We start from the raw sequence: 15,332 nt of genomic DNA, 5'->3' as shown, positions 1-15,332 counted from the left end.
GGCGTTGCACCTCCCATATGAAAACAACAAAATATACAAAAAATCGTTTATCTGGAAAACTAATAAAGCTAGCTTCTTAAAATTTTGCACGAAGAACTTTAATATACATCTGAACATTTTAGAGAAAATAAGCGGACTTCCATTGGGGGAATGGAACTCACTATATTAATTAAATAGAAAAAATCGTATGTCTGCATAGCTTTTAGGGAAGCAAAGCATACTGCCATAGCTAGTATGTATATAAAATGAATGTGTATATTAGAGTGACCATAAATCACCCGGTGATGATTCAAAAATTTTTGAAAAATGTTAAAGAAATATTTAAATAAATGAAAATGGAGTAATGGTCTTGGGAATTTTTAATAACTTTTAAATTTTTCAACCAATTTTTGAGTTTTACATCTTTTTGAAATACCAAATCTATATACATTATGATTCATTAACGATAATATGTAAAATATTTATCTACTAGCAACATTTATCACATAATATCGAAAAATACGAAGTATGCTCCTACCGCGACCACGTTTTTGGAGCCAAATCTGCTGTAACTCTGGTTTACTAAAAGTAACAAGAATTATGTACATATATAAGTTTTGAAGTACAATATTATTTTTGTTTTCAGGTGCTTAGGTTGTTTCTCTTATTTAACGTTCTGGAGTTATAGCTTCATATGCCTAGAAGGAACTGGTATGCCTAGAAGGAACTATATACTACCTTTTTGATTCGGAAATTTAAATAGGCGAGGTGCCACGCTCATACAGATAATATAAGTATTTAAAGCCGCATAGGTCAGAAACTACAACAACTAGAGTCGCCAAATTTTGTATCAACCATTTCGACATCCACTTGATCACATGGGCAGGCTAGCTATAGTGGCACCTCTCATATAAACAAATCTTAAATTAGCATATATGAAAAAGTATAACAGCTAACGTCCTTAAATTTTTTGCACCTACCTTAGTATAATAATATACATGTAGATATTTAGGACAACAATTGGCGTACTATCAAGAGGGGCGTGGAACTTTCCATAGGAATTACATACTAAAGTTCGCTTATCTAGGAAACTCTGCGAGTTAAAATCTTGAAATTTTGCACGAAGACCTTTAACATATTTGACGGAGAAATAATATAAAATTTCGTTCACCTCAGAAACTATTAAAGCTAAAATTCTCAACATTTGTATAATAAATTAGCGGGCTTAATTTTAGGGGCAGATGCCTGCCATATGTATTAAAAACAAAAATTCGTTTTTCTAGGAAAATATTGAAGCTAAAATTTATCAAAATTTAGCATCGATGTGAACATTAAAGAGAATAATTAGCGGAATATCATTATGAAAGATTGGCACCTCCCATATGATTTTAATACAAAAATACATATATCTTAGAAACTATTAGAGCTAAAATACTAAAATTTTAATGTTAATATCTGTGTAATAAAATAGCGGACTAGATTTTATATGCGAGTACCGCCATATACATATGAATTAAATACAAAAATTAGCTTTTCTAGGAAACTATTGGAGCTTAAATCTACAAATTTTAACATCCATGTGAACCTTTTAAGAAATTTAAGAGGACCATCATTAGGGAGGATTGACACCTCCCATATAAATTAAGTAAAAAAATTCGTATATTTGGAAAACTGCTAGAGATAGAATCATCACTAAGAACTCTGACATCCATGATGGACTTTTGATAGGGGGATCCCACTACATGCATTAAATACAAAAATTCATATATCTGGGAAACTGTTATAACTAAAATCTTCATGAATTGTAATGTCTCTATTTTATTTAGGGTTGCCATTCGAATAAAAATTATTCGATTAATCGAGGAAAATTTTTGTTTTTTTCGAACAAATAAAAAATTTCCAATATAAGGAATAATTCGAAGAATTTTTGTCGAATAATCGAATATTTTTTAATTTTATTTATTCTTTATTGAATCTTTCTTATATAGAAATTTACAATAAGTATTAAAATCTTAACCTAAACTATAACTAACGTTATTATTGCCGCTGCAATTTCAACAAAAGTTCTCGATAATTTGATTATCTGGCAAAATCCAATGTTTCCGTTCTTCTCAGTCGTCAATAACCCTCAAATGACAGCAATTCCCTGGGAAGGGGATTTGGGTGATCTATTAGTTTCGACATGTAGGTTGAACATGAGAGTTTGATCTTCTCGCGTATTGTGGGGACATTGAGATCCCTATGTATATTACTATTGCGAATGTACCACGGGGCACCTGTTATTGACCTTAACAGTGCTGACTGCTTTCTTTGTCATTTTTAAACATTAGTTGAATGCCTTATAGCCATATCGGTTTTATAAATGTTTTGTACAGACGCACTTTGTACTCCAAGTCTAGAGCAGACCGTGGTCCAATTAGCCAGTACATTTGAGCTGACTTTAATTTTATCTGTGTAATCTTGGTTTCAATGTGGTGAGTCCATGTTAAGCTGCGATCAAGGTGGATACCAAGATATCTCACATAGCTTTGTTCAGGAATTTTTATATTGTTTATCTGTACTGGAGGACAATTTTCCTGTCTTAAAGTAAATGTAACGTGAGTACATTTTGTTGCATTGACTTTTATTTTCCCTTTGACCAGCCACTTTTCCAATTCGCCGATGTGAGATTAGAGTTGTTTAGAAGCTATTGATGGTTTTCATGTATACTTACAAAAGCGGTATCGTCCGCAAATGTAGATGTGTGAATCAGTGCGCTCGATGGTATATCTGCAGTATATAGGAACGGACCTAGAATACTCCCCTTGCTCTCGAAGGCCTTCCAAATAAGAGTAGTTATTCTATGCACTTGTTCAAAAGTGCTGAGCTTTCTTCTGAAACCAAACTGATGTTCAGGAATAATGCAATTATTGTTAAAGTGTATTATGAGGATATAACTTTTCAAAAGATTTTGAGAATATAGACAACAGGCTAATGGGACGGTATGATGTCACTTGAGTGACAACTTTCCCCGGTTTTGGTATCATAACATTCTCGGATACTTTCCATGAGGAAGGGAAATATCCATACGTAGCATCGTGTTAAAGATGATAAAAATAATTCTTAGTGCTGAATTGGGCAGGTTACTTATCATTGTGGTAGTAATTTTATGCTTAAATTTTTTGACGTATTTCTTGCCCATTCACCATTCTGGACCCATATGCAATAGGGCATTGCATATTCTTAACTGCTTTCCAGAGACTATATTTTGTTTTCTTAGTAGGGTCTAAGTTTTTGACATAATTTCACAAATTAGATTCCTTATTAGTTTTTAAGGCGATGTAACGTCTTCTTTGGCACTGATTAAGTGTGAGCTAACATACATTTTATACTTTAACCAGTTCGTCTTTTTGTTAGGGAAACAAGAGCAATAGTTTTCCAATTTATTTGGGGTTTCTAATATCGTTAAAAATTAAGGCGATTGGCCTGACGAGAGGTCCAGTGAAGGGATCATTGAAGTAAATTCTCGTTTTATATTTTTGTTTACAGCAAAGTAAATTCGATCGGGAATCTTATTGAGGTCTGTAGGCCAATAGGTAGATTGGCCACTAGATATGGCATCTAGTATGTTATGCGATATTGCTTTTAGCAATTGTCTGCCTTTAGGAGTAATAAGGCGAGAGCCCCAAATGTATGTTTTGTATTACAATCATCAGCTGCTATGAATATTGTGTCAAGAGTTTTAAAGTATTCGAGAAACTGCTCTCGATTAACATTATACCTAGGAGGACAATATATTGAAGATACTCTAACTCTACTATCAGGTATATTTATAGAGGTAGCTTGGATATGGTACATTTTATATTTTGGCATTGGAAAATGTCTTCTTTGATTCTGCATTAATTGCTGAAACATATTTTGCATGTTTGCCATGAAACTGTTCATTGTTTGAATTAGATTCTCAATAGAGCTTTGTTTCGGGTGCGGGTACACCCTCTTTTAATGCATCTGCAAATTTTTATTATCCTTATTTGTATGACTTCTATATTGGACACTAGAAGTTTGTTTTGCATTAATTTGGGTAACGGAACCCTCTTTTGTCGTATGGGCATACGATTTATTCTGATTACTTTTATTTGTAATACGTCCATATTGAGCAGTAGAAGTATTAGGAAGGTTGGGGAAGTTAGAAGCTTTATATTGAGCATATAAAAGTCTTCTGGCCTTATTTGATTGTTAGATGTGTAGATATACTGGACATCTGCGATAGTTTGCAGTGTGATTTTGACCACAGTTACTGCATTTTCTTTTATTGTTATCTGTTTTTGGGTAGGGACAATCTTGGCTTTTATGGATGTCTCCGCATCTCACAAAAATCAATAGATTGGTGGTAGGTTCACGCAAATACAGGGGAGGTGGCTTGAAGTCTTTTAAAGGCATGGATGGTACTTTTTTACTTTCTTGGTTATCAAGGAGTGGATTAGGTTCTAATTCTGAAATCCTAGGGCTGAACTTACGTTTTATATAAGTGACATAACGGTCCATTTCCGTTTGGATCTTTTCCGTTTTATGCGAGCTCAATGTATTTGGAGTATTTTTTGGTATGGCACCAGTATTCTTTGACATTGGGCTTGAGTGACTTTCCTTTTTATTAATGGTTTTTATAGTGTGTGGTATTGTTCACATTAGCATTACTATTTACATCAACCATTAAATCATTTGTTTGTTTATCTATTTTTTCTTTTTCGTTGTCTTCCACACAATTGCCTTGTTTTGGCGCACTTGAGAGAGATCTCTAGTTTGTTGTTGTTTTTGAATCTGTTGTTTGTTTATTTATTTTTTCTGTTTCGCTATTATCTACTCAATCGTTTTGTTTTGGCGCACTTGAGAGAGGAGACCTCTCGTTTGTTGTTGTTCTTACAATTAAATAGTTTTTTGAAAATTTGTATGAGCTGCATTTTTTAAACTTTGATAATTGAAATCTTATTTGACAATGTATGTCAAAATTTAGAAATTCTAATTTATCATGGAGTTCATCGTAATAAGAGATCTTCAATGTCTATTTTTTCCAAAAAAACGAATAGCATCTCAAAAGATCTGTTATAATTGAAACAAACCTTTCAATTTATAAAAAAATATATTTTGCAATATTAAAAGTGTTTTAGAAGTGATTCTATGAATTGTAAATGCTTGCAGTAAGTGAAACAGATAGTTCCTAATGCAAGGCATACAATCATTTGATACAATTTGGAAGGTTTGTTACGAAATTGCAAAGTGTGTAGGATTCCTTCAAGAAGTTATGAGTTGAATGTAAGAAACATCAAAATGTTTTGATATTTTTCCAAGTTCTACAAACGGGTCGCAACATAAAAATGCTTGCAGTACAACATTATTCTATTTTACTCTTCATTTTGTGGAGACCGCAGAGCATGTAATAAAAACAATAAAAAATAATAAAAAATAAATTTTAATAGTTTTACTATTAAAATTTTTATTTATTATATAAAAAAGAAAAATTTTGCAATACACGTTACCACCTTGATTAAAAACTTTGTTTTACAAAATAAAGTTATATTAAGAAATTTTTTTAAAAACTGGACCATTTGTGTGCAATATACGTAACTTGGTTGTTAACAAAGGTCGCATCGTGTATTGTGCTTGCATAAAAAACCTGTTTATATAAAATTTAGTTGCTATACTGGTATTTTGAAGCGAGTTATGTACGTTAAAGTCTCTTTATGATGAGATCTTTATATTGATTACACTATACAACACTATTTTTGGGGGGCGAAAAATTCCTTCACAAAATGAAGGTATGCCATTAGTGTATTCAAACCCCCGAAGCATTTTTCGCTATTTAAATAATTAAAACATGAAAACTTTAAACTATAATATTTAAAAAAAAAAAAAAAATTTAAGATTTTTTTAGACATTCGGTATAAAAAGGTGGGGGAAAATATTTTAATTTGAAAATAAGTAATTGCATGTTTTAGAAATGTCAATGACAAATGTAAAAGTTTGATACATATATTGAATATTTTTAACATAAATTTTGAGACTGTAGAAGAATAGACAAAAACGCGAATATAAAAGAAAACACAAAAAATATGTTTTTAAAGTGAATTCTGAAAGTATTTGTAAAGTTTTAATAAACTTACGTGTTAAAAGCGCAACTTTCAATGACTGATAATATAAAAGTTTAACCTACCAACGCCGAAGGGTTTGGCTTTAATATTCTAATCTAGTACTTTAAGTTATCATGAGAATTTTTCACCCCCTAGACCATAACCCTCAATTTGTTGCATAGTGTTATTGGCCGGTCCTCATAATATTTATACATTTATAATTTTATTGTCATCCGCGCTTTTATAAGCCAGTTATCTGCGTTATAGTAATTTTCTGAAGGGAACTTTATATGTTGCTAGGTTAAATCGTAGATATTGCCCATTGTGTGTTTTCAATAGATGATGGACGGCTAGATCTAATATTTCGATTGGGTCGGAAACGGAATTACAAATACAATTATTATTTGAAAAATACTTGTATATTTGTTATCAAAAACTTAAGATCTGAATATCTATTAGTATCATCTTAGGATTATCTTAGGATTAAAAAAACGAGCATTTTAGACAATAAATATTAAAAATAACATTATTTTTGTTTTATTTCACTTAGTTTCTTTTTCCTCATTTGTATATTTTGTATGAAAAATTTTCGGTTTTGAGGGCGGTGGAATTTCCCTTTTTTATCCCCCCGTGAATCCGCGACTAGTCTAGGTTGTTATATTACAATATTTTTTAACTTAGACAAGACAATATATGTTAAAAAGTGTTTATTGACAAGGTCCAAATCGAAAAATCGATTCGTGGTAGTCTGTCAGATTACCACGTTAGTCCCATTAAAACAAATAATTTAAAATACAACAATTTGTATCATTATAAAATAAATATAGTGAACCAATGAAACCTCGCATTTAAAATCATAGTATGTTCGTTGGTAAAGGTATTTTCAGACTACAATACCGAGCATTAATACTTGTCAAAAATGTTTGTATCATAATACAATTTTCTAGTCTAAAAATAATTTGTAATTTGATTTTCAAAAATATTACTGATTTTTTTGCCATTCGGTCGGTATTCATACATTTTTAAAACAATTCAAAAACTTTTATATAACAATTATATAAATTTTCGGTATGTATTTTATGAATACAATACAAACAAAAAGTGTAAAATAACGAAAAGTGCATAAACAATTAAAAATTGGATAAAAAATATTACAATTATAGTGTAAACATAAAATGGAAATACCTTTAAAAGCACACATTTTAATTACAAGCTATTTTTTTGAAATACGAACCCATGCTCGCCAAATACACGCTACGGTTAAAATTATGCATGTTTCACCCAAATATTAACCAGTTCATTAAATATTAATATTAAATATTTATATCTTATGCGTAATAAGATTAGGAAAAAAACAAGTAGGAATTCTATATTCGGCTCTGTGTATACGAATTTTTATCAATGGAGTCCCCTTTTATGGGTTCTTTTGGAGAACGACATAGTACCGTTTTAATGCAGGATCTACATGCAATTTCATGTATTTAGGTTCAATATTATAGAAATTTCAAAAAGTACCATTTGAAGAACGAAAAACTAATAATCCGGGCTCTTCATACTTATTTACACGTTCCTAAATTTAATATTATAGAAAATTCAAAATGTGCCTTTTGAAGAACGAAAAGGTACGAAAAAGTACCAATTTTACTGCATTTAACAATACGAAATATTCTTATTTTCTTATTTAGTAAAAAATATTTTTTTAATTAATTTGACAATTAATTTTTGTATGTTGAAATTTAAAATTGAACAAAGTTTGGTATTGAAACTGAAAAAATTATTTAAAATAATCAAATTTTCTATTTCTTTATTAAAAGTCCGAAAAATATATTAATTAAATGTTTACTGATAAGATGTAGGCAAAATAAATTGAAAAGTCCCAATTTCTTATTAATCTTTATGGGTTCTCATCTTATCCGGGTTCAATATCAAAGAAAATTCAAAAAGTACCTTTTGTAAAACGAAATAGTACCAAACACATATATCAACAACAATCAAATACAGGAACATTGTATCACAGAAAATAGATATTTGATTTATTTTTTTTTTCATCATAATGACGGGACGCTTTCGCATAGACTTATACGCATTTTGAGAGCAAATTTTTTCCCAAGTATCTGAGAATGCTGAGCCACAGAATTTTTATATAACAAGGTATCACCTCCTATCGCTTTTTAATTTCCATCGGGGCATTGCAATGTACATCGACATTGAAGTTGTGTACCAGTGCCAGCAACCACCAGACACCGAATTTAGCTGTCTCTGGGTCAAGATCAAAGTCAAGATACACTATTTGCACTTCGGGTTTCTTCATAGAAATCCAAATACGGAAATGGATACTACCATATCAAGCTTCGATGCCCTTTCCGATTCTTCTCTTCTTACTTCTCGTTCTCGGAACTTCGTCTCACAACCAGTTACGAAACGTTCAGTTTTTAACTACGAAAAGGCTCGTTGGGCTGAGCTCAACGTATTCTTTCGCCAATTTAATTGAAAACATTGTTTCCTAAACAATAATGTCAATGCCATTGCGAAATTGGTTGAAAATATAATTATGATGGTAATGAAAATATTAATTCCTTCAAAAAAATCGTCGATCTATGCAAAAGTCTTAGTTTAAGAGCAGAAGAGCAAAATTGCAATCTGATCCAGAGAGGGAGCTTTCAGAATTTGGCGGAAAATTAAAAACGCCCAAGCTGACACGCTGCGCAAAAGGTGTGCCAAAGTACTTAGACGCGAAAAAAAGTTTTACAAGCAGCGCTTTCGTGCTAAGGTTCTTGCTGCTTCTAGTGGCAACAATACCTTTTGGTCGTTCGTAAAAAAGTGTAAAGGATAATGCTAGTACTTCAATTCCGACGCTTTTCATGGGCGATCAAACATTAACCGACCCGGTTGATAAAGCTAATCTTTTAGCTGAGCTATTCGCAAATAATTCTTCTTACCTGAAAGCGATCAACCACTGCCCGAGCTCGAAAGGGTATCAGTAACTATGCCTAATATGTTCTTTCGAGTGCGTGCCGTAAAAAGGGTTTTAAGCGAATCTCAGCATAAATAAGTCGCATTTACCTGATGGCATACCGGTACTGGTCTTGAGGCAGTGCTCATCGACGCTAGCTCGTCCATTAGCTTTTCCGCATCCTGTACCATGCCGGAAAATTTCCTACATGCTGGAAGATTGCTAATGTCACGCAAATTCCTTAAAAGGAAGAGGCAAATAACCTTGAAAATTATCGCCCAGTTGCAATTTGTTCTGCACTTTCCAAAGTTACAGAAAGTATGGTTAATTTCCATATTATAAAATATCTAGAGACCAACAATTTACTTAACGACCTCCAGATAATGTTAGTCCATCTATATTTATGGGTGGTGTAAATATTAAAGAATCAGAAACACTTGATGTTTTGGGCATGCAATGAACTAAACACATTTTCCAGCTGTCGAAAAAAGCATTCCAGTGTTTTGGTTTTTCGAAACGGTGTAAGACATACTTCACTCCACCTGATCTTCTTACTATATACACCACTTATGTCCGACCGAAAATGGAATACAACTCCCATTATGTGCCGGGGTGTATTTCACTGTTCTATCGATACTATAATAAAATGTGTTCCTCTGAAATTAGGGAACTCGTTCCCGATACCCGTATATTTTTACGTAGCACACGACTGTATTCAATGACACACATTTGTGGTCATTCTTCAGCCGTTGTTCGTATGTGGAACAAACTTCCTGCAGAAGTATTTCCAGCCACTTTCGATGTGAAAAGGTTTAAATCTGGGCACTACATGTAAATGTTATAGGCACTATAACTAAATGTTATAGAAAGTTTAAAAAGTGCATATTGACAATGACCAAAAAGTGCCAAAATCGAGTCAAAATTTCCAAAAACCTTTTTACCAACGTTTTTGGAACCATTTATAATTTTGAATAATTTTACAAAAACAGTAGATGTTCAGTAGCATGAATGCTCTTTATTACGAATGGCCAATGATACGAAGGGCAAAATTTTTGCATTTTATACTCTATAGTACAAACAGAAGCACAATTTTTCTATTTTTAAGTTTTTATTATGTTTTTACTTCAGTATTGTGAAGCAATCATTATAAGCATTTTGTGTTTTAACTGTCCTTAAACGCATTTTTCGAAATGAACATTTTCCAAATTAACTATTATATTTTATTTGATTGAAATCTTAATGACCCATTAGAATAAATTTAATTCTGTGGTAAACAATGAGGAAAGTATTTCATTAATTCGTGATAATAACTCTGTTTAGAACAATGTTGAAGTCTTAAAAAAGCAGATATTGAAAAGACTATATAAGCATTGAGAATAAATTTATAGAATTCAATAAAATTTTTGCATGTAAATCAGAGAGAGTTAATGTCAAAATGCGTGTGAAAGTTAGCTCCGTTTTCCAATGTTAACAAGTCTGTTATGTTAATAACATAAATCTCGCTCAGAGAGTGCTAGGTTAACATAGCTGAGCTATTTCAGCTCAATTAACGTTTCATGAATAAAAAAGTCAAAAAAAATAGTATAACCGATTTTTCAGATTGAATATAAATATATAATACTAAATTATTCCTAAACAAAAATTAAACATACTTCAGATTTCTTAAGTTTTATATAAGTATCATTTCAGAAATGTACTCTTTAAGAGTATAAAGAGTACATTTCTGAAAAGTTTTAAGCTCTTACTTTTCGTCCAGCATGGATTAATCTGCGCACAATATATATTATATATATTCCGATTTTTATGTTTTATATATGTAGGTCTCATTTATAAAAAAATTTAAATTTTAAAATTTTCCGATATTCTCAGTTTTTAAATAAATTCTAAATATTAATACACATCGCTGAAAATTTTTGAGATGAATTGATTCTCAAATTTTTGTATATGCCCGATTTTTTAATTTTTATATCATATTTGATCAGAAATTATGAATAATATTATTTTTGTTAAAATTGTCTTAAAATTTACCAATTTAATCTTAAAAATGTTTAATTTTTGTTTAGGAATAATTTAGTATTATATATTTATATTCAATCTGAAAAATCGGTTATACTATTTTTTGACTTGACTCAGCTATGTTAACTTAGCACTCTCTGAGCGAGATTTATGTTATTAACATAACGACTTGTTAACATTGGAAAACGGAGCTAACTTTCGGAACTAACTTCACACGCATATTTAACGTTAGGCCCGATCATTACAAGAAGTCGGCAGTGTTATTTAGACTTTAGTAAAACTAAGTTTTTTCTATATAAAACATTTAACGAGGCAAAATAATAGAAGCATTTTCAATAGCGTTCATTATTGGGTCAAAAGAGGAGCAGGTGCAATTTCATCAAATTATATTGTTGCGTGCGCACAAACTTTACATGGACAAACGGACAGACAGACGGACATAACTAAATCGACTCAGAAATTGATTCTAAGCCGATTGGTAGTTTATATTTGTTGAAAATTTTAACTGTAGTTTTTAACTCAACTATGCTGAAATTTTAAATATACATATTTATGTAAATATTGGTATGACAATTTAATAGAATGTTGCCAAATTGTCAAATGTAAAATAAAAGCCATTTTATAAATAAACTTATACATTTTGGTTAACCGGTGTATACATGGTCTGTCAAACTTGTTTTCTAGAAATCAAAATAAATTTTTGATTAATTTCAAACAACTTATCTTAGTTGTTTTAAATTTCTTTAAAATTTTATAAGATAACATAATCATACGTGTGTATAAATTTTTATACGTACATGCAACTTCATCCAATGCACTAACTACTAATACTTCACAGTTCTTTTCATTCATTTTATTTTTTACTTTTTCCCATTTATCAGCAACAGATTCGCCTGTAAGTTTCAAGTCTAATATTACTATGGGATTAGATGTCGGCTTTGGCTGATCTGCTCCCCATACAAGGTCAATAAGATTATCTTCAACAGGTATTAGTGAACAATCTAAAATCAAATATTATTTAACATTCGATGATATTTACATATTAAATAATCTTACCTGTGGCCAATAAATCCTTCTCTATAGGCTTCCATACGCGATATGAATACAGCTTAGGATCAACACCTACCGCACTTCCTTTAGGTATATTCTTAGACAGCCAGATCCCTATGCTTGGGGTCGTAGGCAGACCATCTTTCATAAGTGTCCAATTCTTATCTAGTTGCTTTAAAGCTTGCTGATAGTATCTACCATCCGTCCAAAGCAATGCCTTGTCCATAGTGATAACAGCTGTACCAGCAGATCCGTCAAACCCAGAAACGTATGATCTTCGCTCATCATGTTCACAAATATACTCACTCTGATGTGCATCATCTGAAGGCACAATATAAGCAGCTATTTTCAATTCCGGATGTAACGGCGGGTTTTGCATTAACTTGCGCAATTTTAGCAATATCTCAGTTGTGTCCTTCATTATGCGCACTAGAAGATATGGTATAACTTATTCAACCAACAATCTTTCTGGTAACTAATTTTATATACGATTAACTTACTCGAAGTTTGCTTATCTCTTTTTCTATAGGTATAAATTATTATTATTATGAATATTTAACGGTTACAATCAAGTGCTCTAGTAAAAATAGATTAGTGCAAAGTCAGAACAATAATAACAAGTTGCCCTATTCATAAAAAAATATATTCAATACAATTGTTTTAACATAAAATTGGTTAAGGGCTCTTCAGATGATCACACTTTACGTACGACAAACACAGGGTATACTATGTGCGACAAGTATAATGAAAAAGTAAAATGAAGTTCCACCCGTACAACAAAAAAGATAATAAAAGTCGTATGATTTATATTTTGTGTGTTTACACGATTGGTATAAAACAATAAAAAAAGTCAGATGGGAACATCTCTTTCAGTCTTTTTATATGTGTCTACATAAATATTTTTAGTTAATAGTTTAAAATATTAGTTGAATAAATAAAAAAAAAAATAAAATACATCCCTGATCTAATGCGACCTGCACGTTTTTTAAATAATTTCAAAAAGGAAGAGAGCCATACGACTGTCAAATTTTCTATCCGTATTCTCTGTGAATTTGTGATGGTTTCAATGCATATTGCATTTACACGATCCCATCCGTAATCTTCTACATAAAATTTTGATAAATCTTATTACTTGTGTGATCGTGTAAAGCCGGCTTCAAGCAATTGTTTTAACCAGGGTACACTAAACAGGTATATGCATCACTACAACAATACAAAAACAACATGTATTTTGTTTTTGTAATTGTATGAGCTCAATGTCAAAATAAATTAAAATATTTTTTGATGTTTGTCTTTTAAAAAAATTCTTAATTTTATTTCAAAAAACATGCAGAGATTTTAAATGGAATTTTAAGGGATATGCATGTTTATATACTTATATTAAGATGGATGCTATTGGTAAATGTTACAGAGGAATTGGAAGAGGACCTGAAAAAAGCAAGATTTTGGAATAACCTGATTTGTGCCACGAAATTTGTATCTTTAGCTACAAAAGTTTGGCAAACGAAAGTGGGCGAAAACGGGCGCAATACTAAAGATTGTTGATATCTGAATTGGCCTGATTTGTGCCAATAAAGTTGTGTTGTGGCTACCAAAGTGTGGCTAAAGACAACAGCCTTCTCAACGTGCGCAATACGGGGGATAGTTGATATCTGGAATGACCTGATTTGTGCCATTAAAGTTCTGTTCTAAACGGATGAAGTTTGGCTAAAGACAGCGGACCTCAGAAAGGGCGCAATGCGGAAGATGGTTGAAATGTATTTTTTGTGCAAACAATATTTTTTTTTTTTTAAACTAAACATTTTAAATTTTTTTATTATTAAAATTTTATTTTGTTTCAAATAAACAAAAACATATTTTGACAGAGAAGGTATGCAAATAAGAAAACAAAAAATTATCAGCTGTTCGATTGCATATACCTGTTTAGTGTACACTGTTACTACTATTGCTTTTTACAATAATTTTCTTCATATTACACCCTGTAACAATTTTGAATATAGCTTTCAAATATGGAAAAGTTGATAAGCATGTGAAAATAGATTACACTTTTAGCAATTTTTGTGTACTCCTATTTTTATGTCCTTATAAAAGGATTTCAAAATTAAAAGGGCTACAACAAATATTTATAATATTTATATGCATTTAATGATGCTAATATTGGTGTCAAATGGAAGCTGGTAATCTGTACAATCTATCTACTTTTAACTACTTTTTGTGACAAATTTTCTTTAAGATTTCCAATTCTTTCTTGATGATTTGAAATAAATTATATTATTTCGAAGCAGAGGAACTCACCTTCATTTGAAATTAATATTAATGCCAACTTTTTAAAATAAATTTGGAATTCATATTTTTAAAATCGATTGTCTTTTTAAACTTTAAAGTCCTTTAAAGAGCCGATTATGAAAAACTTAGTACACAGAGTTAATACTAATGGTCCACAGTTTCTTGTATACATAGATTTTTTCATGTTTGAGAAAATAACTTTTGCACGGTTTATAAACAAAATTATTATTTTCACTTCTTTCACTTTAATTCCATGTTTAGTTCTTCTCAAATATAAACCATTACTGTTTTTTGAAATGCTTTTCTATATAAAGAAATTTCTGTTTTAAGATTTTCAAAGAGTTTTAGAATTTATACGTTCCCTTAAACACTAGTTCAACTATAACTGTTTTTATTAAAAAAAATATTAAGAAAGAAAATTTTAATAAAAATATTCAATTATGTAGAAAATATATAGTAATTTTACTGCTAAATAAGTAAAATTTTATTTTGTTTCAAATAAACAAAAACATATTTTGACAGAGAAGGTATGCAAATAAAAAAAAAAAAAAAAAACAAAAAAATTATCAGCTGTTCGATTGCATATACCTGTTTAGTGTACACTGGTTTTAACTAGGGTTCTATAAATCGACTTTCGAATAGGGTTCTATAAATCGACTTTCGAATAATCGAACAATAAACCTTTTGGCGAAAAAAGTCGAAGTCGACTATTTTGTTCCAAAGAAGTCGATAACTCGACTAAGTCTATGAAAAAGTCGAAAAGTCGACTATGTAAATAAAAGTCGAAAATAGTCGGAAAAAGTACGCACATAAAGAACACAACACGACGAAAAATAAAACAAACCGTAACAGCTGTTTTATCAAAATAAACTTTTTTTTTGGTGTGGTGAGTTATTTTTGTTTACAAATATGTGTTTCTGCACGTGAAAAAGACGCAAAAACTC

The 15,332-nt window shown here is 30.8% G+C and overlaps 1 protein-coding gene and 1 long non-coding RNA gene across 6 annotated transcripts in view; both read right to left on the bottom strand.

Annotated features, from left to right (window-relative positions):
- Positions 1-13,035, bottom strand: part of LOC111683220 (xaa-Pro aminopeptidase ApepP) — a 388,046-nt gene extending 375,011 nt beyond the window's left edge. For 2 of the 5 annotated variants that reach the window (XM_046949783.1, XM_046949779.1), the window contains exons 1-3: positions 12,603-13,031; positions 12,109-12,531; positions 11,850-12,053 (exon numbers count right to left, since the gene is read on the bottom strand). In XM_046949783.1, the coding sequence (XP_046805739.1) occupies positions 11,850-12,053; positions 12,109-12,531; position 12,603 (628 nt within the window). In that variant the 5' untranslated portion in view covers positions 12,604-13,031. Of the gene's footprint in view, positions 1-11,849; positions 12,054-12,108; positions 12,550-12,602 lie in introns of all 5 variants that reach the window. The other 3 variants (XM_046949780.1, XM_046949781.1, XM_046949782.1) reach the window with 3 other exon arrangements.
- On the bottom strand, positions 5,077-10,651 carry LOC124419613. Its single transcript, XR_006940729.1, has 2 exons — positions 9,023-10,651; positions 5,077-6,439 (listed from the first exon to the last, which is right to left on the bottom strand). It is a non-coding gene; the product is annotated as an uncharacterized LOC124419613 (long non-coding RNA).
- Positions 13,036-15,332: the final 2,297 nt, after the last annotated feature.

Source organism: Lucilia cuprina, chromosome 4 (genome assembly GCF_022045245.1).
Source record: "Lucilia cuprina isolate Lc7/37 chromosome 4, ASM2204524v1, whole genome shotgun sequence".
NCBI lineage: Eukaryota > Metazoa > Arthropoda > Insecta > Diptera > Calliphoridae > Lucilia > Lucilia cuprina.
The sequence above is the reverse complement of the archived record's forward strand: the minus strand, read 5'-3'. Positions and strand labels throughout refer to the sequence as shown.